The following is a 27,703-nucleotide window of genomic DNA, read 5'->3' as shown; positions in this document are numbered from 1 at the left end:
ACTTAAAAGCTTTTGCACAGCAAAGGAAGCCATAAATAAGACAAAAAGACCACCCTCAGAATGGGAGAAAATATTTGCAAATGAAGCAACTGACAAAAGATTAATCTCCAAAATAATACAAGCAGCTCATGCAGCTTAATAACAAAAAAACAAACAACCCAATCCAAAAATGGGCAGAAGACCTAAATAGACATTTCTCCAAAGAAGATATACAGAGTGGCAACAAACACATGAGAGAATGCTCAACATCACTAATCATTAGAGAAATACAAATCAAAACTACAGTTGGTATCACCTCACACTGGTCAAAATGGCCATCATTAAAAAATCTACAAACAGTAAATGCTGGAGAAGGTGTGGAGAAAAGGGAACCCTCTTGCAGTGCTGGTGGGAATGAAAATTGATACAGCCACTATGGAGAACAGTATGGAGGTTCCTTAAAAAACTAAAAATAGAACTACCATACGACCCAGCAATCCCACCTCTGGGCATATACCCTAAGAAAACCATAATTCAAAAAGAGACATGTACCACAATGTTCATTGTAGCTCTATTTACAATAGCCAGCACATGGAAGCAACCTAAGTGTCCATCATCGGATGAATGGATAAAGAAGATGTGGCACATATATACAATGGAGTATTACTCAGCCATAAAAAGAAACAAATTTGAGTTATTTGTAGTGAGGTGGATGGACGTAGAGTCTGTCATACAGAGTGAAGTAAGTCAGAAAGAGAAAAACAAATACCTTATGCTAACACATATATATGGAATCTAAGGGAAAAAAAAAAAAAAGGTCATGAAGCACCTAGGGGTAAGATGGGAATAAAGACACAGACCTACTAGAGAATGGACTTGAGGATTTTGGGAGGGGGAAGGGTAAGCTGTGACAAAGTGAGAGAGTGGAGAGTGGCATGGACATATATACACTACCAAACGTAAAATAGATAGCTAGTGGGAAGCAGCTGCATGGCACAGGGAGATCAGCTCAGTGTTTTGTGACCACCTGGGGGGTGGATATGGAGGGTGGGAGGGAGGCGCAAGAGGGAGGGGATATGGGGCTATTTGTATACATATAACTGATTCACTTTGTTATACAGCAGAAACTAACACAACATTGTAAAGCAATTATACTCCAATAAAGATGTTTTAAAAAAACAACTAAAATACTTGTTATACAGTTAGTCACAAATACGGACCCTCTTTTTTTTCTTTTTTTCCTTGTAGCAGTTAGGGTCTGCCACTATGATTGGCTGAGTTTACACACCTGTTGTAACCTATAGCTTTTTGTCCCTTCTCTGGCTTTCCTTTTCTGCTAAGGTTTTTTTTTTTTTTTTTTTTTTTCTTAACTGTAATTAAAATCTTCTACACTTCCATAACTACCTGTGTTGCTGGAAGACCCATAACCATATTAGTTTTGTGGTTTGGCAAAGTATTGGCCTTCACCACCATAAGGACCAGAACTTCTGCCTCCAAAGTTTCCTTCCTTTATGGGTCCAGAATTTGAAGATTGATTGTTGTAACTGTCAAAGTCATTGTAGCTTCCATCATTTCCAAAACTACTTGCATTCTTACCAAATCCACTATTGCCGTCAAATTCATCACCAACATGGCTGCCAGCAAAGCTATCACAACACTGAAGTTTCCTCCATGACCAAAGTTGCCATTCCCTCTAAAACAACCTCCTGCCAAAATTTTTAGAACCATTTTGAATTGAATGAGGCACTATCCGTCTCTTGCTTATCCAGGACTCTCCTTACTTCACAGTTATGGTTATTCACAAGATGGCATTTCTGAATGACAGTCTTATCCATGGAGTTATGGTCATCTAAAGTTATAAAAGCAAAGGCTCTCTTCTTGTCACTTCCCTAGACTGTAATGATTTCAGTCATTTCATTCTTCCTATACTGCTCAGATTAATCTCCTACACGATATTCTTCAATGTTGTTTTCATTGCTACTGACAAAGGTCTTTTTCATAGGTAAGTGGGCACCTAGTCTTTGAAAACCTTCTCTGGAGACAGCCTTCTTTGGTTCACAGCTCTTCCATCCACCTGTGTGGCCTTGCATTCATGATGCATCTGCTTGCACCACAGTGGCACATGTCAAAACCCAAAGCTTATGAAGTGCTTGGTGTTTGAATCTTCCATTACCACACAGTCTGTGGGTGTTCCCCATGGCTCCTCAGTCTCTCACAGTTGTTTTTTTTTTAAGTTCAAACCTTTAACAAAGGGCTTACGTGGCTCTTTGAGCTCTTTGGGAGACTGAATTAGACATGATGGCAGTAGAAGGAAGCCTTTAACAATACTCCCTCAGCTGTGGCCACAGGTAGAAAATCACTTAGTTTGTAATATCAGTGATTATATTTTTAATTTCTAGATGTTCTTTTTAATGCTTTTCAATTATCTTTTAACTAAATCTTTTTCCTTTAAGTATTATTATTTTATTATTATTCATTTTGTAGTTTCTTTTACCATCCTTAAACAGATTTGTTTTGTAGTCTGTGTATAATAATTTTATTATCTAATATTCTTGAGTATCTAAGTCTGTGGTTTGTTTTTTCTGTTACTCTCAATCTTGTAGTCTTATTCTGTGGCATGTTTTGTAGTTTTAGATTATAAACTCAGGTTTGGTGAAGTTTTACCTAGGAGAATCCTCTACAAGCCTGGTTGAAAGTGTGACCCGCTGAAAGGTTTTGTTCTTGCATCTGCTGGGCACCTCAATCTAGAATTTTTTTTAGGTTAATTTCTTGGGTAGGCAATTCCTGGAACAAGTTATGTAAATTCTAACTTCAAACTAAGATGAGGAGAGACTGGTAGTTGTAAATGGTCAGAGCTATAAATTTAATTAATTCATTAACTAATTTATATTTCCCTACCCTAATCTCATTTCATAGCAAACAAAGTTCGCAGTTGACTCCTTGTGCCTAGTGGTCAGGTTTTTCCTTTACTGATTGTATAGCCCTTTTTGAAGGTTCTGACTTTACATGGGAAAGGATTGGATGTTGTGTCCTAATTCCAATTCCTCACTTCAAGAAGACTCCAAACCTTGTTTCCTGCACTGACATGGCCAATCTTCTAGAGGCAGAGATTAGTAGACTTCCACTCGGGCACCAGAACTTGAGTTTTCAGTTTGCTCTTTATTTTTGGGCTTTGGAGCTTTCCTGTATTTGAGTGTCGGGGTGGGAAGAATTCACTTACACATTTCGAAGGATGCTTATTTTACCTTCTGTTGAATTTCTAGACATTTTGCAGCAAAAGGCTTCTTTGGGGGATATTTTGTCTGCTATATTACCAGAAAGAGAATTCTGATTTATATCATCTGCCTTTTCAATGCTGTTTCCCCAACACTGGGGAAAATACCATTTGATAGATGGTAAATTGTGCCAGATTTTGTTGAATAATAATTGTTGACTTAAGGAATAAAGCTCAATAATATTCATGCATTTCATTTGTTATTTTTTAACATCTTTGTGGGACTATAATTGCTTTACAATGTTGTATTAGTTTCTGCTGTATAACAAAGTGAATCAGTTATATGTATACGTATGTCCCCATATCCCCTCCCTCTTGTGCCTCCCTCCCACCCTCCCTATCCCACCCTTCTAGGTGGTCACAAAGCACTGAGCTGATCTCCCTGTGCCGTGCAGCTGCTTCCCACTAGCTATCTATTTTACATTTGGTAGTGTATATATGTCAGTGCTACTCTTTCACTTCATCCGAGCTTACACTTCCCCCGCCCTGTGTCCTCAAGTCCATTCTCTACCTCTGCGTCTTTATTCCTGTCCTGCTTCTAGGTTCATCAGAACCTTTTTTTTTCTTTTTTTAGATTCCATATATATGTTAGCATATGGTATTTGTTTTTCTCTTTCTGACTTACTTCACTCTGTATGACAGACTCTAGGTTCATCCACCTCACTACAAATAACTCAATTTCATTTCTTTTTATGGCTGAGTAATATTCCATTGTATATATGTGCCACATCTTCTTTATCCATTCATCTGTCGATGAACACTTAGGTCGCTTCCATGTCCTGGCTGTTGTAAATAGAGCTACAATGAACATTGTGGTACATATCTCTTTTTGAATTATGGTTTTCTCAGGGTATATGCCCAGTAGGGGGATTGCTGGATCATATGGTAGTTCTATTTTTAGTTTTTTAAGGAACCTCCATACTGTTCTCCATAGTGGCTGTATCAATTTACATTCCCACCAGCAGTGCAAGAGGGTACCCTTTTCTCCACACCCTCTCCAGCATTTATTGTTTGCAGGTTTTTTGATGATGGCCATTCTGAACAGTGTGAAGTGATACCTCATGGTGGTGTTGATTTCATTTCTCTAATGATTAGTGATGTTGAGCGCTCTTTCATATGTTTGCTGGCCGTCTGTATACCTTCTTTGGAGAAATGTCTATTTAGCTCTTCTGCCCATTTTCGGATTGGGTTTTTTTTTGATATTGAGCTGCATGAGCTGCTTGTAAATTTTGGAGATTAATCCTTTGTCAGTTGCTTCATTTGCAAATATTTTCTCCCATTCTGAGGGTTGTCTTTTCATCTTGTTAAGGTTTCCTTTGCTGTGCAAAAGCTTTTAAGTTTCATTAGGTCCCATTTGTTTAGTTTTTTTTTTTAATTTCCATTTCTCTGGGAGGTGGGTCCAAAAGGATCTTGCTGTGACATATGTCATAGAGTGTTCTGCCTCTGTTTTCCTCTAAGAGTTTTATAGTGTCTGGCCTTACATTTAGGTCTTTAATCCATTTTGAGTTTATTTTTGTGTATGGTGTTAGAGAGTATTCTAATATCATTCTTTTCCATGTAGCGGTCCAGTTGTCCCAGCACCATTTATTGAAGAGGCTGTCTCTTCTCCATTGTATATTCTTGCCACCTTTAGCACAGATATGTTGGCCATATGTGCATGGGTTTATCTCTGGGCTTTCTGTCCTGTTCCATTGATCTATATTTCAGGTGTTTTTTTTGCCAGTACCATACTATCTTGATTACTGTAGCTTTGTAGTATAGTCTGAGTCAGGGAGCCTGATTCCTCCAGCTCCGTTTTTCATTCTCAAGATTGCATTGACTATTTGGGGTCTTTTTTGTTTCCATACAAACTGTGAAATTTTTTGTTCTAGTTCTCTGAAAAAATGCCATTAGTAGTTTGATAGGGCTTGCATTGAATCTGTAAATTGCTTTGGGTAGTAGAGTCATTTTCACAATGTTGATTCTTCCAATCCAAGAACATGGTATATCTCTCCATCTGTTTTTATCATCTTTAATTGCACTCATCAGTGTCTTACAGTTTACTGCATACAGAACTTTTATCTCCTTAGGTAGGTTTTTTCCTAGGTATTTTATTCTTTTTGCTGCAGTGGTTAATGGGAGTGTTTCCTTAATTTGTCTTTCAGACTTTTCATCATTAGTGTATAGGAATGCAAGAGATTTCTATGCATTGATTTTGTATCCTGCAACTTTAACAGATTCATTGATTAGTAGTTTTCTGGTAACATTTTTAGGATTCTCTATGTATAGTTTCATGTCATCTGCAAACAGTGACAGCTTTACTTCCTCTTTTCTGATTTAGATTCCTTTTATTTCTTTTTCTTCTCTGATTGCTGTGGCTAAAACTTCCAAAACTATGTTGAATAATAGCCGTGAGAGTGGGCAACCTTGTCTCGTTCCTGATCTTAGAGGAAATGGTTTCAGTTTTTCACCATTGAGAACGATGTTGGCTGTGGGTTTGTCATATATGGCCTTTATTATGTTGAGGTAGGTTCCTTCTCTGCCTACTTTCTGGAGATTTTTTATCATAAATGGGTGTTGAATTTTGTTGAGAGCTTTTTCTGCATCTATTGAGATTATCATATGGTTTTTATCCTTCAGTTTTTTAATATGGTGTATCACATTGATTGATTTGCATATATTGAAGAATCCTTGCATTCCTGGGATAAACCCCACTTGATCATGGTGTATGATCTTTTTATTGTGCTGTTGGATTCTGTTTGCTAGTATTTTGTTGAGGATTTTTGCATCTATGTTCATCAGTGATATTGGCCTGTAGCTTTCTTTTTTGTGACATCTTTGTCTGGTTTTGGTGATTGTGGCTTCATAGAATGAGATTGGGAGTGTTCCTCCCTCTGCTATATTTTGGAAGAGTTTGAGAAGGGTAGGTGTTAGCTCTTCTCTAAATGTTTGATAGAACTCACCTCTGAAGTCATCTGCTCCTGGGCTTTTGTTTGTTGGAAGATTTTTAATCACAGTTTCAATTTCAGTGCTTGTGATTCATCTGTTCATATTTTCTATTTCTTCCTGGTTCAGTACTGGAAGATTATGCTTTTCTGAGAATTTGTCCATTTCTTCCAGGTTGTTCATTTTATTGGCATATAGTTGCTAGTAGTAATCTCTCATGATCCTGTTTATTTCTGCAGTGGCAGTTGTTATTTCTCCTTTTTCATTTCTAAACCTGTTGATTTGAGTCTTCTCCCTTTTTTTCTTGGTGAGTCTGGCCAATGGTTTATCAACTGTGTTTACCTTCTCAAAGGACCAGCTTTTAGTTTTATGGATCTTTGCTATTGTTTACTTCATTTCTTTTTCATTTATTTCTGATCTGATCTTTATGATTTCTTTCCTTCTGCTGACTTTGCGTGTGTTTTTGTTCCTTCTCTAATTGCTTTAGGTGTAAGGTTCAGTTGTTTATTTGAGATTTTTCTTGTTTCTTGAGGTAGGATTGTATTGCTGTAAACTTTCCTCTTAGAACTGCTTTTGATAGGTTTTGGGCCATTGTCATTTGTTTCTAGGTGTTTTTTGATTTCCTCTTTGATTTCTTCAGTGATCTCTTGGTTATTTTGTAGCATATTGTTTAGCCCTCATGTATTGTATTTTTTACAGAGTTTTTTCCTGTAGTTCATATCTAGTCTCATAGTGTTGTGGTTGTAAAAGATACTTGATACAATTTCAATTTTCTTAAATTTACTGAGGCTTGATTTGTGACCCAAGATATGATCTATCTTGGAGAATGCTCCATGAGCACTTGAGAAGAAAGTGTATTCTGTTGTTTTTGGATGGAATGTCCTATAAATATCAGTTAAGTCCATCTTGTCTAATGTGTCATTTTAAACTTCTGTTTTCTTATTTATTTTCATTCTGGGTGATCTGTCCATTGGTGTAAGTGGGGTGTTAAAGCCCCCTACTATGATTGTGTTACTGTTGATTTCCCCTTTTAAGGCTGTTAGCATTTGCCTTATGTATTGTGTTGCTCCTATGTTGGGTGCATAAATATTTACAATTGTTATGTCTTCTTGGATTGATCCCTTGATCATTATGTAGTGTGCTTCTTTGTCTCTTATAATATTCTTTAAAGTCTATTTTGTCTGATATGAGAATTGCTACTCCAGCTTTCTTTTGATTTCCATTTGCATGGAATATCTTTTTCCATCCCCTCACTTTCAGTCTGTATGTGTCCCTAGGTCTGAGGTGGGTCTCTTGTAGACAGCATATATATGGGTCTTGTTTTTGTATCCATTCAGCCAGTCTATATCTTTTGGTTGGAGCATTTAATCCATTTACATTTAAGGTAATTATTGATATGTATGTTCCTATTACCATTTTCTTAATTGTTTTGTGTTTGTTATTGTAGGTCTTTTCCTTCTCTTGTGTTTCCTGCCTAGAGAAGTTCCTTTAGCATTTGTTGTAAGGCTGGTTTGGTGGTGCTGAATTCTCTTAGCTTTTGCTTGTCTGTAGAGGTTTTAGTTTCTCTGTTGATGAGTGAGATCCTTGCTAGGTAGAGTAACATTGGTTGTACTCTTTCCCTTTCATCACTTTAAATATGTCCTGCCACTCCTTTCTGGCTGGCAGAGTTTCTGCTGAAAGATCTGCTGTTAACCTTATGGGGATTCCCTTGTATGTTATTTGTTCCTTTTCCCTTGCTGCTTTTAATATTTTTTCTTCGTATTTAATTTTTGATAGTTTGATTAATATGTGTCTTGGCTTGTTTCTCCCTGGATTTATCCTGTATGGGACTCTCTGCGCTTCCTGGACTTGATTGACTATTTCCCTTCCCATGTTAGGGAAGTTTTCAACTATAAGCTCTTCAAATATTTTCTCAGACCCTTTCTTTTTCTCTTCTTCTTCTGGGACCCCCTCTTATTCGAATGTTGATGTGTTTAATGTTGTCCCAGAGGTCTCTGAGACTGTCCTCAATTCTTTCCGTTCTTTTTTCTTTATTCTGCTCTGTGGTAGTTACTTCCACTATTTTATCTTCCAGGTCACTTATCCATTCTTCTGCCTCAGTTTTTCTGCTATTGATTCCTTCTAGAGAATTTTTAATTCCATTTATTGTGTTGTTCATTTATTGCATTTGTTTGCTCTTTAGTTCTTCTAGGTCCTTGTTAAATGTTTCTTGCATTCTCTGTATTCAATTTCCAAGATTTTGGATCATCTTTACTATCATTATTCTGAATTCTTTTTCAGGTAGACTGCCTATTTCCTCTTCATTTGTTTGGTCTGGTGGGGTTTTACCTTGCTTCTTCATCTGCTGCATACTTCTCTGTCTTCTCATTTTGTTTAACTTACTGTGTTTGGGCTCTCCCTTTCACGGGCTGCTTGTTTGTAGTTCCTGTTGTTTTTGATGTCTGCCCCCAGTGGGTGAGGTTGGTTCAGTGGCTTGTGTAGGCTTCCTGGTGGAAGGGACTGGTGCCTGTGTTCTGGTGGGCAGGCCCGTGTCCGGTGCTGTGTTTTGGGGTGTCTTTGTCTTAGTATGATTTCAGGCAGCCTCTCTGCTAATGGGCGGAGTTGTGTTCCTGTCTTGCTAGTTGTTTGGCATGGGGCATCCAGCATTGCAGCTTGCTGGCCATTTGGTGGAGCTGCATCTCAGTGTTGAGATGGAAATCTCTGGGAGAGCTCTCACTGATTGATATTACGAAGGGCCAGGAAGTCTCTGGTGGTCCAATGTCCTGGACACGGCTCTCCCACCTTGGAGGCTCAGGCCTGACACCCAGCCAGAGCACCAATACCCTGTCAGCCACATGGCTCAGAAGAAAAGGAAGAGAAAAAAAGAAAAGAAAGAATGAAATAAAATAATAATAAAACATAATAAAATTAAAAATAATAAAATTAAAAATAATAGAATTTAAAAATAAAAAAAAGGAAAAGAGCAACCAAACCAATAAACAAATCCACCAATGATAACAAGCACTAAAAACTAAACTAAGATAAACATAAAAATCAGAAACCAATCAGTTGCAGACAGCAAAGCCCAAGTCTGTAGTTGTTCCCAAAGTCCACCGCCTCAATTTTGGGAACATTTGTTGTCTCTTCAGGTATTCCACAGATGCAGGGTACCTCAGGTTGATTGTGGGGATTTAATCCGCTGCTCCTGAGCTTGCTAGGAGAGATTTCCCTTTCTTTTCTTTGTTTGCACAGCTCCTGGGGCTCTTTTGGCCCCACCTCTGCATGTAGGTTGCCCTCAGGCATCTTTTCCCTGCCCAGACAGGAGGGGGTTAAAGCAGAGGTTGATTAGGGCTATTTTGCTCTCTCAGGCCAGGAAGAGGGAGGGGTACAGTAGTCATAACTGGAATGCAGGGCGAGCCTGTGGTGGCAGAAGCCAGCATGACGTTGCAACAGCCTGAGTAGCGCTGTGTATTCTCCCAGGGAAGTTGTCCCTGGATCTCGTGACCCTGGCAGTGACATGCTGCACAAGCTCCCAGGAAGGGGGGTGTGGGTAGTGACCTGTGCTTGCACACAGGCTTCTTGGTGGCAGCGGCAGCAGTGTTAGCATTTCATGCTCGTCTCTGGGGTCCAAGCTGATAGCCATGGCTTGCGCCTCTCTCTGGAGCTTGCTTAGGTGGTGCTCTGCCTTCTGTGGGCACATGGGGGAAGGAATCCCCTCTCCTCACACACCCCGAAACAATGGTCTCTTGCCTCTTAGGCAGTTCCAGAATTTTTCCCGGACTCCCTCCCAGCTAGGTGTGGCACACTTGCCCCCTTCAGGCTGTGTTCACGCAGCCAACCCCAGTCCTCTCCCTGGGATCTGACCTCCAAGGCCTGAGCCTCAGCTCCCAGCCCCCACCTGCCCTGGTGGGTGAGCAGACAAGCCTCCCAGGCTGGTGAGTGCTGGTCAGCACCGATCCTCTGTGCGGGAATCTCTCCGCTTTGCCCTCTGCACCCCTGTTGCTGTGCTCTCCTCCTTGGCTCTGAAGCTTTCCCCCCACCCCGCTCACCACCACCCCCCCCCACCCCCGTCTCCACCAGTGCAGGGGCTTCCTGGTGTGTGGAAACTTTTCCTCCTTCACAGCTCCTCCCACAGATGCAGGTCCCGTCCCTGTTCTTTTGTCTCTGTTTTTTCTTTTTTCTTTTGCCCTACCCTGGTACGTGGGGATTTTCTTGCCTTTTGGGAAGTCTGAGGTCTTCTGGCAGCGTTCAGTAGGTGTTCTGTAGGAGTTGTTCCACATGTAGATGTATTTTTGATGTATTTGTGGGGTGGAAGGTGATCTCCATGTCTTACTCCTCCGCCATCTTGAAGGTCCCCCCAGTTCATGCATTTTAAAAGAAAAGTTCCTAACGTAGTTTCTTCATCCCCAGGCAGCATTGGTAAGGGTGAGAATTTTAAGCCCCATTCTGGAACAATGAAAGAAAAATGACATTTCGGGGTGAGTTGTTCCCCTCATGGTTGTCTATATAATCTACCTAGGGATCTGATTCTGCTATAGTTGTACAAGGAAAATTGCTTACATGTCCAAGAAATATGAAAATTGCTTTTGGACATCATTTCACTTATTGCTCCAAAAGAATGAATCACATTCTAGGCAGGATTACATTCCCTAGATTTTATTTACTTATTTATTTTAAGGACCGCCTTCTCCATGATCTCACATTGCTTAGCAGTTTTCTCACAAATTAAAATGCATATCTGGGGGCAGGTTTTTTTTTTCATCATGAATAAACATGAGTGTAAATCTATTCCATACGCTTTTAGAATAATTGTAATAAAAATTCTCCACCCTCTCCCCTAGCCCATTGCTTAACATTCTATCTAGACAAAGATTCTCTCTTGCTCTCCTACACTCCTCATATATTCATGTAAGGACTTATCCTTGGTTCCTTTACATTCTAAAGAGAATTTCCTTTTGCTGATTTGGCCACCATCAGAAGCAATCCCAACCACAAGGCTCGACTAAATGAGTCGTAGATTAGACATCAATTGGAGGTCAGTGCCAACAATATGTACTGCTCCAGCCCTGCTGGACTGTTTCTAGACCGGAAGGTACAGCAGAGATCACCTGTTGCTCCTAGAAACATTATCTAATAATCTAGGATTATACAAATATTCCCAGTTTGCTTTATGGAGAGAAAGACCATCCATACTTCATGTTAAACAAGGTAAAATATTATTATTGCTAATAGATGCTAATATCATATTTATAAGCACTTTGTGCCTTCAAAATATTTTGAAATACATTCTTACATTTGAATACAATTCTGAATTTTTTTTTCTTGGGCAATGTTGTTAAGAAAATTTTAACTGTCTCCCTTCTTTAGGGTAAAAGGGCAAGACTATTATGAAAAATATTTTTAAAAACTATTGACATGTTACTCAACTTGAGTAATCACTTATTAGATAGGAATTTGGCAAATACTCTTTTTTTTAATATAAATTTATTTATTTATGTATTTTTGGCTGCATTGGGTCTTTGTTGCTGCGTGCGGACTTTCTCTAGTTGTGGAGAGTGGAGGCTACTCTTCATTGCGGTGCGTGGCTTCTTATGGTGGTGGCTTCTCTTGTTGCAGAGTGCAGGCTCAGGTACGCAGGCTTCAGTAGTTGTGGCACGCAGGCTCAGTAGTTGTGACTCGTGAGCTCTAGAATGCAGGCTCAGTAGCTGTGGCGCACAGGCTTAGTTGCTCCACGGCATGTGGGATCTTCCTGGACCAGGGCTTGAACCCATGTCCCCTGCATTGGCAGGCGGATTCTTAACCACTGTGCCACCAGGGAAGCCTGGAAAATACTCTTGAATAAATCATAATTCATACAATGTTGGAATTGATACATAATATTTCTGAACCCTCTTCAGTTGTGGAGTCAATCTCCATATGACAGAGTAAATAGACTTCTTATGACCAGAAATCTTAGATTTTCTAGAAGAATCTCAAAACTACTTTATTTTAAATATAAGTGCCCTGTTAAATGTACAATTACAAGTCACTTTCTGGTAGAGTTCTTTTACGTGTGACTGTACATATGATTTGCTGTCTGGATTGCACATAAATGAAGTCAGAAGTCCTTTGGCAGTCCACACGTCTGCTGGAAAATATGGTCATGGAACCAACTAAGCAGTTTTCACTAGCCCATTGGACAGAATACTTCTCCTTGAGTTTTTGTTTTTTTTTTTATTTTTTGCGGTACGTGGGCCTCTCACTGTTGCGGCCTCTCCCATTGCGGAGCACAGGCTCCGGACGTGCAGGCTCAGCGACCATGGCTCACGGGTCCAGCCACTCCGCGTCATGTGGGATCTTCCCGGACCAGGGCACGAACCCGTGTCCCCTGCATCGGCAGGCGGACTCTCAACCACTGTGCCACCAGGGAAGCCCTTCTCGTTGAGTTTTAATCAGAGAGAGCTCTGGTGTACTGGAGAGATCACTGGAGTGAGACTTAGAAAACAAATATTTGAGTCCAGGCTCTCCCTCCTATAAGCCCTTTTATGATCTTGGGCAAATTACTAAATTTCTCTGAAACTTACCTCATCTAAAAAAAGAGGATAATCATATCTATATCTAAGGGTGGTCCTAAGGACTAGATCTAACCCTGCATGTGAAAGTGCTTGTAAAGTAAAAAGTAAACTACACATATCCCGTGTAGCCTCCCAGAAGGGTCTGGGAAAGGGCATGTCTGTCTTAGTTACTGCTGCATTTCCAGCATGGAGCACAGCAGTTGACTCACAGGAGATGCTCAGTACACATTGATGGAATGAAAAATAACTGTTCTTGCCTGAAGATGATTCAGAGTGTCTTGCTTACATCACAGTCCAAGCCATGAAATTTCTTTTGTTTTCCCATGAATAAAATGCAGAGGTGGGAATAAATTATGTGCGTCGTTCCTTCCAAATGTGACATTCTGTGATTCCATGAATCCTGGAGGGATTCTCACTGCTCTCTTGAAGTCCCATCTCCATACGACAGAACAACATAGTTTTCAGAAACTGTTTAATTATATGTCTATGATATCCAAACCAGAGGGATCCTCTTGAGCCAATCAGTCAGTTCAGAAAAAATAAAGGAAAATCACCAATGAATGAATGGTTAATAGCCAGAGACATACAGTGTTACTAAACACTGTAGAGGAGGACACTTTCTCATCTGTGAATCATGATTCTAATAAAATCTCCAAGGACTGGTGTAGATTCTTTAAAAAACACAAGTGCTTATTATTTCACGAGAGTTGTTGAGAAGATAAGGCATTGTTTATAGTTATAACAATACATAAGAAAATTAAACCCCTACTCCTTCCTTCTTCTAGTCATACTCTTAGGCTGGGAATATTTGTCTTGATTAAGCACAGCTCCACAGTGACAACTCAGAGTTCAAGGCCTTTCATGAAGTCTTCATTACTATTGGAGAATAATGATCAAGGGGCAGATACCAATTTATGTGGGCGGGTAGACATTTGGAGACTCCAGTTCAGATTTCATTTTCTGTATTTCCTGCTATTTGTTCGGCTGGTGTGCAACCTCCACCTGCAACATGAAGCCCCTGAACATTTACAGATGGGTTTGCCAAACTCCCTAGCCTCTGCCCAAGTAAGCAGTGTGAGCATCTTCATCATTGAAGTATTTGAATTGGGTTTACAGGCAGTAATGTGATTCCTCTCATGTGTGGAACTTAGGAAAGCCGGCAATGCTATTAAGATAGGATTGCGTGCACTACCTGGGGAAATCCAGAGCCTGTGATTCAGTTACAGGGGCTTTCACAGGGTTAGTCAGTACTCGGAAATGACAAAATCAAGTTGAGTCCAAAAATAGTCTAAATGGTAAATTGGTCTGGTTGATCAGATTTTACTCATGCTGTATTATCTAGAACTGGATCATAGGATGAAGGAACAGATGAAGCGTTCTTTTGTTCATCCAAGTGGTTCTCATCTGCTCTTTACTTCTTTGGGTAGCCTAAACAGAAATCCAGTTTGGCCCATGAAAAATTGTCAAGTAAAAGAAGACAGGCTTTCTGTTTCCTTCCTTTAGCCAGTTGTCATCTGCCCCAAGTTCTCCAGCCCACTGAGGTGACCCTTCATTTTGTCTATCACCCAGCGTCTTTCTTCCTCCACTCTACCCCACCTTGCATCCTGCAGACGCTGGCCCTTTCCCATCTTCGTTGGCACATGTTGGACAACTCTCTGAATTCCTTCACTCCACTAAAATACCACCCACATGAGTCTAGGCAGTGTGTGTGTGTGTGTGTGTGTGTGTGTGTGTGTGTGTGTGTGTGTGTGTGCAGTGAACAACCTGTAGCTGCTAACCCACCCAGGCTCTCCACTGGAAAGTCTCACCATATCTGCTTGAAACTCAGACTTTCTCCATTTTGCAGCGACCCCTCTTGACTATTACCCCTCTTCTGTCCTGAAGAACTCAAAATCACTCAACTATTTTAGGCAGAGCTAGAACGTTCTCACTCCTCCAGCTCCAGGCCATATCTTGGGCTTTTTGTCCCTGAGGGTCGTGAAACTGAGGAGTTCCTAAGAAGAATTCAGCCTCCAACTTCTGAAAACACACTGCCATTTTACTAAGAGGACTTGAAGTGTTAGATCTTTGGTTCTCACCCGGGAGCGGTTTCACTATCACCCGTCGCTCCCACCACCCCACCTGGGACATCTGGCAATGTCTGGAGACACTTCTGGTTGTCACACTAGGGAGCACGGTCCTGGCATCCAGTGATTAGAGACGAGGGTTGCTTCTAAAGGTCCTACCATGTGCAGGACAGCCCTGTCACACAAAAGCTTAGATAAAAAGGGAATTGCACTGACAGTGTCTGGGCAAAGAATATTTCGGGGAAATGCCCTTTGAAAAACACACACAGACACATGTGTTGTGTCACCACCTCTTCTTCAAATCGTGCAAGTGTGGGAGTTTCTAGGAATGAATCCTAGAGGGGCCAGGAGCAGCCTGACTAGGGGGCTGGTCACCTTGGGGTGCTTGACGTACAGTCAGCACCTTGTTTAGTCAGGTCACCCCAAAATATAGCTCATCAAGGAAGAGAAAATGGGGGGAGGAGTGGATTTCCCTTGCTGTGGGAGAGTTTATTTCCATTTTCTGAGCTTTTGCTGCTTGTATGTAAGTGGCAAATACCATCAGGATGCACAGATCTCAATGAAGGGGTGAGGGATCTTGTATGTTTTTAATCAAGCTGAGAAAAGAAACATTTAGCTGAGAGCAAGCACTTGTCTGGAAAATAATATGGAGAAGTTGATGGGGATGCGTCTAGCTGCTGTGGAGAGACACTGAACTTATAAACGCTGCCAAAGCATGCTGGTGCCAAGAGGGGGCAAGCACTTAGGTAGCAACCACAGGAGAACACAGGTGAAAACCTGGGGTAATTTTTCAATCTAGAATATGTCTTACCTGTGAATTGTAGTTATCAGTGAGGTAAGTCAATTGCCTTCCCTGAAAATCTTTACATACTTGAAAGACGCCTCTTAATCAAGTTGTGTTAAGGGTGGTCCTGAGAAAAGATGGTTTCCGTAACCTGAAGGGATTTCTTTTCACCAGAGGGTTTGGCAAGACTATCGCGAGTTTAGAATAACAAAGTCAACACCGAAAATTCGCTTTATTATATTTTGATTTCACAGAAGATGTAGACTTGTAAATAACAATAGTTCTTTGTAACAATCTGCGTGACACTTTTATTAGCTGGTGGAAGTGGGAGGTTTGGTTAAACAAGAAATCCATGTGAACCTCAGGAAAAAAAAAACGAGAGCTGGAACAACTACAATTTAGAAAAATAACGATCATGTTGGGCTTTGCAAACCACCTGTCACCTTGCTGATCCCCAGAAAAATGTAAAGAACATTCTCATGGATGAGTGAAAATTTTCTCTGCCTAGGTAAGGATAAGGTCAAAATCAGCACACCTTAGCTGTCAGCTTACACCCGCAGACTGCTCTGCAGGTCAGCACAGACCTGACAAAAGCAATTTACCAGCTTTGGAACTGGGAGGTCTATTTGTTGAGAGTACAACTCTTGCTCTTAAGATAAGGAACTCAGGTTGAAGTACAGTAAATAGACAAAAGAATGGTTCTGGTCCATTGGACACCTCTCTGAGCCTTTATTTTGAGAGTGGGCAAGAGGGGAGATGAATGTTCTTTAACTGAGCGAGACAACACCGGCCCCAGGCCAGCCTTTAATAAGTGAGAAGTAATAACAAATATCCTGGCCTGAAAATACTGTCAAGCCCAAGCGCATGCACGGTCATGTTGGCTGCCTCTGAGAGAGAGGCCCGCTGTAGGTCTCAGAGAGTCAATGTAAGATTCTTTAATAAGTTAATAAGGCCGAGAAGTGCCCATGTGAAGTTGGATTTTCTGACTTTAAAGCTGCCTTTCTTTGAAAAAGAAACGTGATACCTGATGTTTTCAAGCATCATAATAACTCCTATAAAAAGGCAAATCATCGTGACAATTGAAAACATCTCTTGAAATTAACCTTGGCAGCCTGGAGCAGAGCTAGACAACAGGTATGGACAGCCGAGCAACGGCCCGAGGCCCTAAGGCTCAGGGGCCTCCAGATGCCTTGGAAGTAGGTGCTGGGAGGGGATAGGGAAGCCACAGAGAAGGAAGGGTGGAGGTTACCCACAAGAGCTGAAAAAGCCACTCTCCACCATCACCAAACTCAGCTGGTCTCTTGGCAACAGCTACCTGGCTCTTTCCCTCTCACTCCCCCTCCCATGATCAGGCCATGTGCAGATTAACTTGCCATTTGGTGGATCCTTCTGGGATGCCCATTTCAATCTAGTGACACCCATAAAAGGCAGAGCAGATAAGCAGTGTTCTACGCCTGGGGTTGCCCTATGCGTCTCCCACTCCCATCCTGAAGTAACTGTGGTCCAATAACAGGCCAGGGCCCCCATCCTTGAGGGGCACAGAGCCAGAGCCCAGTGTGGTCATGGCACTGGGGGTGTTTGTGCTTGAGTTTAAGCCATTTGAGGGGATAAACTGGTCTCTTTAAGGCAGGGTGTTAATGCTTTCAGAGCATGAGGCACTGTCCAGGACGCTGTAACTAGAACGCACATTGAAAAGGGTGTTCAGTCGGCACCACAGACCAATTGACAGAGGCAAATCTATTGAAGAAAAAAACCCATTTGCTAAGTCTGAGAATCATGTGCAATTATATCTTTATTTAAGAAAACTACAGTGAACTAGTGAAGATCTCCTGCTGTGTGGAACGTCTTCAGAAATGGCAGAAAAATCAGTAGGCATCATCTTGAGCTTAGAAAACTTCCACTTATAATAAGATATTTACCGGGAGGGAATTTGTAAGGGGATTTGACCTGAATGGATTCCCTCATTATTTTATTTTGGGTAATTCATGCCATACATTCCCTTAAAAGCCTGGAAAATCAAGAGTTTAGTATCTTTTAGAGTCATGAAATATTGATCCTGTACCAAACCCTAAAGAAAATAAGTTTGAAATTATCTTCACCTTTTTAAAAATTTGGAGATTTTCTCTTTCAGAAGTAAAAGCAGATAAAAATATTTCACTCTCTTATTTTACTCTCCACAGTGGCTTCATCTACTGCCACTGAAGATGGCTGCCATAGTCTCTCTTACAAAATAGGACAATTTATGCAGCAAGAGGCAGTGTATGAGCAAGGGGACATGGACATGCCTTGTCCCCTTGCTCCTTATCAGGAAGGATGCATTTCAGCATAAGAAGAGAGTCAGATCTAAGCATGCCAGGGATAAACAAACAAACAAACAATGAACATCCCCTCAAGACACTAAAATTGCTTAGAATCCACCAAGTTAATTCTGAGACAAACTAGTTTCATTTAATAGATAAAGTGCTTAACTTTCTTGAAGACTCTTAGAGTGTGGTCCTGTTTTTGGGAGTATCGGGGTAACGGCTGGTATTTGTACAGATTCCTTCACTTCTCTTGGTCTCAGTTTCCCCAGATACAGGCTGAGGGGAGCTAAGATGTCCTCTAAGATCCTTTCCATGTCTAAATATATCCATGGATTTATGACTTCACAGTTCATCCAGCAGGAAGGGGGGCTGATGGCTTTGGGACCCCCAAGAAAGCCCCTCCATCCTCCCACAGCAAGCTTTAGTGTAACTAAGACTGAGCTCCCCTGTTCGGCCTCCCACTCACCCCCCCTCCCCACTCCCAGACCCACACTGGGCTCAGAGCAGCCACCACCACGCTCCATCCTCCCACCCTCTGAATCCTTAGAATAAAAAGAAGGAAGAGCCACTTTGGAAAAATTAGACAATTAATTTTAGGGTTTGGGAGTGAGTGAAAAGAGGTGAATTCTGTCATTTTTAAGAAAGCTAGGAGGCAAATATCATTATGACAAAGCACTCCAGAGGGTTGATTTCCAAGAGGCTTGGTGTCAATGTCCTGCTCTAAAACAAGGATAGAGAACCTGAAGGCCAAAGTATCAAAGGGTAAGCAAGCAGCAGTAATGTGACACCAGACGCCCGTAACGAATCATCCTGTTAGTTAATGTAGCTCTGTGAAGAGATCACATTTAGAGCTAGAACCTAACTGGAGCGGGGGAATGAGGAGTACCTTCGGGTATTTCACCTTTCTTTCATCTGATACATCTTTCATCTGATAAAACGGGGCCGGCAGCCTCTCCATTTTCCTTGGATGTCATCTTTCGGTTTAGGGCAGAAGCCAGCCACAATTTGCATTTCGATGTTCCCATAATTACAGCTGGGTCCCTTAAATATAGTCTCCAAGTTACAATTTGTTTGCAATATAATACACTAGGGTTACCAACTTTATAAGCAAGGCTATGTGTTATTTGCTTTAGGCTATGGTATCTTGTCATCTTGTAAGCGTCAAATGAACACAATTAAATATGACAGGTCTTTACAATGTGCTTGAAGGGCGACAGGAACTAGTTGATGCCCCTTTGCGCACACGGCCGACTTCTTTTAGTTGTCCACTTATGGTTGGAGCTGTCCAGGCGTGACCTCGCTCTGGAAACCTCTCTGTCAGCATTTTGGTTCCCTGGTCTTGTCATCCCCAAAGTTTTCATTCTTAAAGCCATTTCAGTTACAGAATTCCATGGGCCACAAGCATCACACCAGGTAGGAATTTCATTCCCCCCCTTCCCCCTTATCTGTACAGTTGTGTTTTCTGACATTCCACTCACTAGGTTACTTTCCTCCATCTTCACCCAACAGTTACAGAATACTGCCAGATCATCAGTTTTCTTTTAAATTCCCTTCAGATTCTAAGTGATCTCATTCCCTAAAAAGTTCTTTATATTGAGTGGACAGTAATGCAAAGCAATCACTTTCTGAGGCTTTTGCTATTGCACAGACTCCAAACTGTACCAAAGGACAACAGACCCACCTTGTCACATCAGATTTTAATATGGCAGCAAATGCCTTGAAATGCGTGCATTTGAAACCTAAAGTTTATTGAAAGCCATTTTTCTCCAGCCAATTACCAATCACCCCAGAGGTGGTGGCTGTGAAAATCACTTGATCAGGCAAAAGCCTTGCTTGGTCTTTTCAAGAATTAAAGTTAATTCAGTAGGGGTTTATCCTACTTTCTATATTTCACCCTCCGGACAGAAGTATGGAATTTCTTAACTGTGAACATTTGTTGGAAAACACAGAGGAAGCTCCTTTGAGACACTCTTTTTCTCTCTGGCCAACTGTTCTAGAAGAGGAAATGTCTAGGTGGGTAGAGACAGTGGTCTGGGCCCACCACCCCTCCCCCCTCTAACAGCCCGTCGCGACCAGGAAGAGACGTGCCTCAGGATGCCGGCAGTCGGAGAAAATAGGGCATGCTTAATGTGCAGCGTGTGGGCCCCGTCCTGGGCCCCCAGGGAGCGGGAAGAGGCTTCCGTAGAGACAAAGGCCACATGCCTAAGGAAACATCTCCCAGAGGGAACCCAAGAGCCCAGCATCCTTGCAGATCCAATGGAGTCCTTGTGGGAGGGAAGGTGGATGGTGACCTCCGCTGGGGTCATGTGGGAGCCGCCCAGTCGGGGCTCTTCGGGGCCTTGCACGTGTGCACATCCAGGGCCTCCAGGCAGTCCTGGCAGCGCACAGCACAGCACCAGTGGAACTTACACTCGCACTTGGTCATCCGGGTGACGCGGGAGGTGTCATAGCCTCTCCCACAGCACATGACTTCGCAGCTGTCCATGCCTCGGGAAGTCAGGTTGCACACACGGCCTGCTGTACCCGGGGAGCCTGGAAGACAAGCCAGGGGGTGTCACTGAAATGGTGTGGGTGGAACACAGTATGCTTCGAGAGGAAGAGTTACGTTGTCATCCTCCAGGACGGGGCCCGGATGCCACCTCACCACATCCCGGGGCTGTGCCACCAATTCTGTGGGCCCAGGAGCACGTGTCAACCCTGGGGGCAACAGCAGTGAGCACCCTGTCCAGGAAGAATGGACGTGAAGCTTTGGAGCTGCCTTGGACATCCTGACTCCAGCATTCCCGCTTCTAAGTTGGATAAGCTTTTCAGATTATCCTTACCCAGCCTCAGATTGATGGGTCACTGAATGGGCAAGGCCAGGTCAGGATGAAAGAAGGAGCCACACTAGTCCTCTCTCTCCCAGCCTTAAATCACATTAAGGAAGCAGTGGTCAGAGTTAGCTCTGTTGGAATTTGTTGGGGCATGGAGCCCTCCAACGGTGGGGATTTTGTCTCCCCGGACTTGATTACACTGGCTTATTAGAAAGACAAGAGAACTCTGGTTGCCGAAGGGCAGGTGTGGGCATCATTTGTGTAAGGCCTTGAGGAGGGAGCAATGCCCAGCCTGGTTTATCTTCCATGCTTTGGTCTAGTGGGTCATCTAGATGTGTGTGAGACACCTGGTTGAAGCCAGGATTCTAGGTCTTTGATAAACAAAACTGGTGTTAAAAGCCTTTTAGAAATGACTAGTGGACATTGTCTTAGTTAATTAGGATGATGCTTGCTGTTTGGCAATTCATATTTATGTATTTGTTTCTCAAAGAATCTCAAAGCTAGGAAGCCTCCTTTTATTTATTTATTTATTTTTGCAGTACGCGGGCCTCTCACTGTTGTGGCCTCTCCCGTTGCGGAGCACAGGCTCCGGACGCGCAGGCTCAGCGGCCATGGCTCACGGGCCCAGCCGCTCCGCGGCACATGGGATCTTCCCGGACAGGGGCACGAACCCGTGACCCCTGCATCGGCAGGCAGACTCTCAACCACTGCGCCACCAGGGAAGCCCTAGGAAGCCTCTTAATTGTTCTTTTCTTGGGGAGGCACCCAGAGTTCTTTTACAAGAGCCTTATCTGGTAACAGAACCAATTGTAATGGACATTTTTAGAGAGTCTGCTCAGCTTACAATGATCCTTTCTGCACAGAGCAGGGCGCCTGGCAGCCATGGTGAACAACGTGACCCTGCTCTCTTGGCAGCAGGTGACTGGGCCAGGGGTGAGCACCGGACTCGAGCCGGGCCAATGAGGTAGATTTCCCTGAGGATTTGTGGTTCTGATGGGGACAGTTAGTACAAATTCCAAGTATAAACACAGCAGCCATTGGCAGCCATGTACCATGATGAGGTCTGTGGACGAGAAGACACCACAGAGAGACGAGAACGAGGCAGATGTACAGAGACAGTGAGGATAAGACATGGAAAGAGAATGCTGCCCAGACCCTGGACTATTTTCTGGACATTTCTCTCTGAGGTCTGGCTGCATTCCAACCTTTGGATACCTCGAGAGACTGTATCCTTATAATAAATTTCACCTTTCAGCTTAAAGCACTCAAGTTTCTATTACTTGCAATTGACAATCCTAAATAACCAACAAACCTAAACTCTTTATTAAAAACAAAACAAAACAAAACAAAAACACCTTTTATCGGGATGAAAAAGACAGTGGCTTCATTTTCCATTCCTCCATCATCTAACTAGGAATTTTTCCCTCTTCATAGCTCCTCCAGTGCCTCGTGACTCTGTGCTTATCACATTCCACCCTGTGTTCCAATTATCTATATAAATGTCATGTTGCGCTGCCTGTCAAGAATGACCAAGGAAGCAGCCAGGTTCAAGCAGGGCATGGGGTCAAGAAGAGGGGTAGGGGGGGCAGGACTTGCTCTGCGTGATCAGACCACTGACAGCAGGAAGACAGGCAGGGCAATTTCATAAGGACAGGAAGGACGGCAAAGGGCCGGAGTCAGGGTGGCGGGTGGGTTAGCCAGGGATGGCCCTGAGCCTACATCGTGTGCTGAAGAAGCAAAGCGTTGGAAGAGACAGCAGCTGGGCCTGGATTCGGGGCAACCATCGGGACAGTAGTCAGAATCCCTGACTGTGCAAAAAGGACTGGCTGCCACATGCTGCCTCTCTTAACAGCAGACTCCTTTACTTAATTCAGTAAACATTTAGTGAACGCAAACATGTGTGAGACACTGTGCGGCTACCTGGGGTTTCTGGCGGTGGCCATGAGGAAATAAAATAATTAGGATTCACTTCCTATTCTCAGGGAACTCATGATATAATAAAGAGATAAATATGTAAAGAGTTATTTCCACTACTTCAAGATAACTGCTCCATTTGCTGAAGCCCTACTGTAGCCAACTGTAGAGTTTTGTGAAAAACACCACTGCAAAGCTCAAGACAGTAGAGAGAGGTTATTTAGGGCTTGGACAAATCAGGGTTCAAATCCTAGCTTTACCATGTATCAACTGTGTGACCTTGGGCACGTTACTTAATCTCATTAAGCTTCAGTTTCTTCCTATGCAAAACTGGGATAAAAACAGTTCCTTCCTCATAGGGCTGTGGTGGGGACTGAATGAGATTCTGCCTGGAAGCTCCTGGCATAATAAGTGCTCAATAAATGTTAACCATTCATTCACTTAACAAGTATTTAACAAGAGTGCCTACTATGTGCTAGGCACAGTTCTGGGAGCTTGGGCTGCTGTATCAGTGAACAAAGCAAAGATCCTGCCTGCCTCGAGGACTTTATGTTCTAGGGGGGTAAGCCAAGCATATTATAATAATGATATTTATTAGTAATAATAGTAGAAAACAGGATCAGAAAAGGAGCTGTTAATGGTTTTGTAGAGGAGGTGGCATTACAGATATGATGTGAAGGATAGATAGAAGATTTGAAGGGGAGAATGGGGTGACAGGCATTTCTGGCGAGAGAGAACCTCCCAGCAGAAATTCAGAGGTCAAATACACAAGAGACTGTGCAGATTCAACGTGGCCGAGGCAGAGGGTGTGTGTTAGGCAAAAAGCACGGAAAGAGAGGTTGGAGCAACAGGTCAAAGAGTCTTCCTGCCTTGCTGCAATTTGGATTTTATTCCATGGTGGGTGGTGAACAAGTCCAGATTTCTATTCAGGGAAAAATATGTTGCAATGATAAATCTGGAAGAGTGGCTTGGGGCAGGGAGGTATCTTGAGGCTGTTGGATTAGTCCAGGCAAGAGATAATGAGTGGAGACAGAAGTAGGACAAATACAGGATGGGTTGAAGAGGAAGAATCCCTAGGACTTGGTGACCCACTGAATTAAAGGGTGAGTTGGATGGTGGGGCGTGTCAAGTAGGAAAAGACTGAAAACTGTTCGTCTGGTTCGACAATAAGGAGGTAACTCGTGCCTTTTGATGACAGCAGCTTCAGTGGAACAATACGGATGGGTGCAGTGGATTGAAGAGTGAACAGGAGGAGAGGCCAGGTGATGACAGAGTGTGGGCAGTTTGCAAGAAGCTTGGTGATGAAGTGGACAAAAGAGCAGAGCTGCAAGGACTGATGAAGCTGAAGGTGGAACTTTAAGGTGATTTCAGGCCATTCCGTTGATTGGTGGTTTGCTATGCAGCAGGAGTTACCTGATAACGTTGTGTAAGTTTTCATTTATATAAAGTGCAAAAGTGGGGAAAACTAGTCTGTGCCATTAGAAGTCAGGGTAGTGATATCTCTTGGGGAGGTAGTGAAAAGGGGCCTGAAGGAGGCTTCTGGAGTACTGTTCTCTTCAGAGTCCTGATCTGGGCACATGTTACCTGGGGGTGCTCATTTGAGACAGTTCGCTTAGCTGTACACATGTGGTACATGCCCTTTGCCGGATGCATTTTATATTTCAATAACAAGAAGAGAAGGGGGAAGGGAATGAGGAAGAGGAACAGGAGGCAGCAGCTAAGGCCACAGACGCGAAGACTTAGCGGAAAAGTGTTCACCGCAGCTGGAGGGTGGTGCTCAAGCGGGCAGTGGCAGGAGATGAGCCAGTGAGGTGGGCAGAAGCTGCCTGTGAAAGGCCTTGTGTCACAGGCCAAGGGGTTTACGTTTTAACCAAGGGCAGAGGAATGCTATTGAGAGTTATTACACAAAAGGGAGACATGTTTTGACTTGTATTTCAGAAGAATCACTATGGGTGACTGGATTGAAGGGAGCCAGGGTGAAGGCCAGGAGACCAGTTAGAAACCAATAAAGGACTCCGGGCAGGACACGATGTGGCCTGGATGGAGACAGTGGTAGTGGCAATGGGAGAGGTTAACGGACTCGAGGGAAGCTGAGAAGGCTGCACCTCAGGACGTGGCGACTGACTGGACAAGCGGCTGAGAGGTTGAGGAGAGTGGAGAGGTGCTCCCAGGCTTCCGGCGGGAGCGCCGGGGTTTCCGCGGGTGATATTCCCTGAGGTGGGGGACACCTGGGAGGGGCAGGCTTTGGGGGAAGATAACGAGCTTAGTTTTCAGCATGTTGAGTTGGCTGTGACTGTGTGCCACACAGGTAGGAATGGTCACTGAAAATCCTCTCTGGGACTCAGGGGAGAGGTCAGGATGGAGATGCCGATGAGGAAATCTTTGGCAGAGGTGGCAACTGAAGCCTTGGGTGTGAATGAGAGCCCTAGGGGTTGTGTGAAAAGTGCTCTCACCCGCCATCTCAGAGGCAACTGAGTTTTTACCTTTTATGTGTTTTGTTCATAAGCCGTGTACATCAATAAGCATTCCTCACTTCCACTGACATGCATTTATCAGAATATAAATACATTACCATGCAATTAGAATTCTTTATCCCCTTTGGGGCTATGGGGCACAGGGGCCAGGACAGGGAGGCCAAATGTCCCATTCCTGAATCAGGCTGTGGGCCTTTTACTGACATCGAACTCCGTGGTCTTTCCCCGGCGGCTTGCAAGCCTAAGGAGGTCGAATCGTGTGGTCTAACTCAGCCTGGACTAATGGTCCTGGTGGGTTTTGTCCCCCAAAAGCAGCAAACTGAACTAGACTCTAACTGAACAGAAGGTTGTTCAGTGAAGTGACCTCAACATCGTCCAAACTCTGAGAGGAGCAAAGTGATGGCCGCTGGCAAGAGCTTAACTAGGAAGTGGTTTCAGAAAAGGAGACAAAGACTCTGGCACTGAGCCTTCTCAGCAGTTCAGGGTTCAGCTACACAATGCTGGAATTCACGATGAATCTGAACCTACCACTCTCCACTGGCTGCCCACACAGGGCATAATGAAGGCCCAGAAGAAAATGTGAGATGGGTTTTTGAAGGTTGAGAGCCACTGATGTGAGAACGCTGTGGGGTCGCAGCCTGGAGCAGCAACGGCCCCTCTGAGGAATCAGCGGCGCCAGGATGGGCCAGCCGAGGGGAGGACGAGGCTGCTTAGTGAAGGACTACAAACTGGCCCTGCTTTGGGGTTTGGATCTCATTAGATCTGATGACAGACTGCAGGGAGGAAGGGCAGTTTTGACACTTGCTGCCGTTTGAGGAGAATATAGAGCCATTTCATCAAAACCCTGAAAAGAGAGTTTGCCAGAGTACAGAAGCTACACAAAACTTGTTGGTATTGCTTCCTGTATTGAAATTATAATAAGGACTTCCCATTAGCCTTTGCAAGACAGAAAACATCACCATCACCATTATTCTTGAAATAAAAAGAATCAAGACTATACGTATATATATATATATATATATACACACACAAGATTATACGCACATATGTGTGTGTGAGAGACAGAAAGAGAGAGCGCTCACATGTGCTTTATGAAAAGGAACCACTGAGTTTTATGACCTGGCTGCTTGTTTAGTTCTGAATATTTGCGACATATACTTTTAGATCTCTTTTTCTAAATAATATATCAACTTATTAATTAATGAGTCACTCATTAGATGATCTGATGACCCCACCTAGGCCATAACAAGAGCCCTGGGGAAATAAAGCCAGCTACACCTACCAGAAGAGCCAGTTTTCACATTTTCAAAGCCAGAGAGAGCTGAAGTTCTTCCATCCTTTCTTTTCTTCTCTTTTTCCCCTCTTCTTTCTTTCTTTCCCCTCTACCTTCTTTTTTATCCTCTTTCTCTCCTTTTTGTTCATAACTGGGGCCAATATTTGTGGAGCACTTACACAGGCCGGGCCCTGGGATAAGCCTTTGCCTGTATTATCTCATTTAATTCTCATAAGTGCTTTTAAAGTAGGTACTATTATCATCACTGTTTTGGAAATGAGGAAACAGAAGGTCAGAGGGGTTAAGTGACTTGCCCGAGATCACACAGCAAGCAGGTGGCAGGGTCAGGATTTGGAGATGGAGCTCTTGACCTTGTGATTTGGTCTCGTGTCCTGCCAGGCCCCAGAAAGCAGGCTCATGTGTAACAGTATGTGATCAGTGCTTTAGCAGATTTCCTGTTCTCTCCCTTCATTATTTTATTAACTGAAGAACTTGCAAAGGTCCTGACATATAACTCTTTTGGAGGGGACCTTTTCCTCCAATGCATGATATGCCGTAGACAATTAGGACACCGAAGTCTTGTGAGAAAGTGAACAAGGCTTGTTAACGTGGTATTTGTAGCTTACCCTGCATTTTTCCTGTACTGATATTCCTGTTGAATTCCTGGCACCTTTTTGAGGAATGAGACAGACCAAATACTTTGCAATACCAGAACGCACATCTCCAAAACACGCGTGCTCCCAAGTTGGTTCTAATATATGTTGCTGATGTGGCTACGACTGAAGACTCTGGGAGGAGCCGTCCCTAAGCAGAGCTCTCTGTTCAGGAAAGCCTATAGCACCAATCTGCATCTCACCAAAAATGAAATGGCATAGCTCGATCACTTACCTAGCTCTTCTCAGACTTCATTCTAAGATTCTCTGCGCCATTTCCAAATGCCAAATTGATCTTTATGGGTCAAATATTTGCATCATACAATATCTACAAAGCCTGTGTGGCTGGCTCTAAAAATACTTCAAAGGAGAAAGTTAAAAAATACTTTTGAGTAACGGCCCTAATATTAGTCTCCCAAATTGATATGTTAAATGGATAAACACATATTTAGATGCTTCAGATTTAACATGTTTATTTAAAAGATCATTTATATTGCTTTATAATGTTATTTCTTACTACACTTTGATTTGCTCAGTTCACTTAAGAGAAGTGACATGTTGGAAGCTCTTCTCCCTGACTTCCCTTTGCCTTAGGTTTGTGAAGTGTGCCCAGATGTGTGACCTGCCTGGGTACAGATCCCAACCCCCAGACAGTGTGGTACAGACTCAGGTTCAGCGGACCCAAACCTTCATCTATCATCTTCATACCGCA

General features: G+C 43.0%; 1 protein-coding gene and 1 pseudogene across 1 annotated transcript in view; both read right to left on the bottom strand.

The window, feature by feature from the left end:
• Positions 1–1,173: 1,173 nt before the first annotated feature.
• On the bottom strand, positions 1,174–18,822 carry LOC113618566 (heterogeneous nuclear ribonucleoprotein A1-like; annotated as a pseudogene).
• The window catches only part of WNT2 (Wnt family member 2), a 50,058-nt gene continuing 38,129 nt past the window's right edge, over positions 15,775–27,703 (bottom strand). The window contains exon 5 of the mRNA XM_027102106.1: positions 15,775–20,396. Within this exon, the coding sequence (XP_026957907.1) occupies positions 20,167–20,396 (230 nt within the window). The 3' untranslated portion in view covers positions 15,775–20,166. The remainder of the gene's footprint in view (positions 20,397–27,703) is intronic.

The sequence above is a fragment of the Aethalodelphis obliquidens genome, unplaced genomic scaffold (assembly GCF_003676395.1).
Source record: "Aethalodelphis obliquidens isolate GAN/ISIS:26980383/991018 unplaced genomic scaffold, ASM367639v1 scaffold5, whole genome shotgun sequence".
Lineage (NCBI taxonomy): Eukaryota > Metazoa > Chordata > Mammalia > Artiodactyla > Delphinidae > Aethalodelphis > Aethalodelphis obliquidens.
The sequence above is the reverse complement of the archived record's forward strand: the minus strand, read 5'-3'. Positions and strand labels throughout refer to the sequence as shown.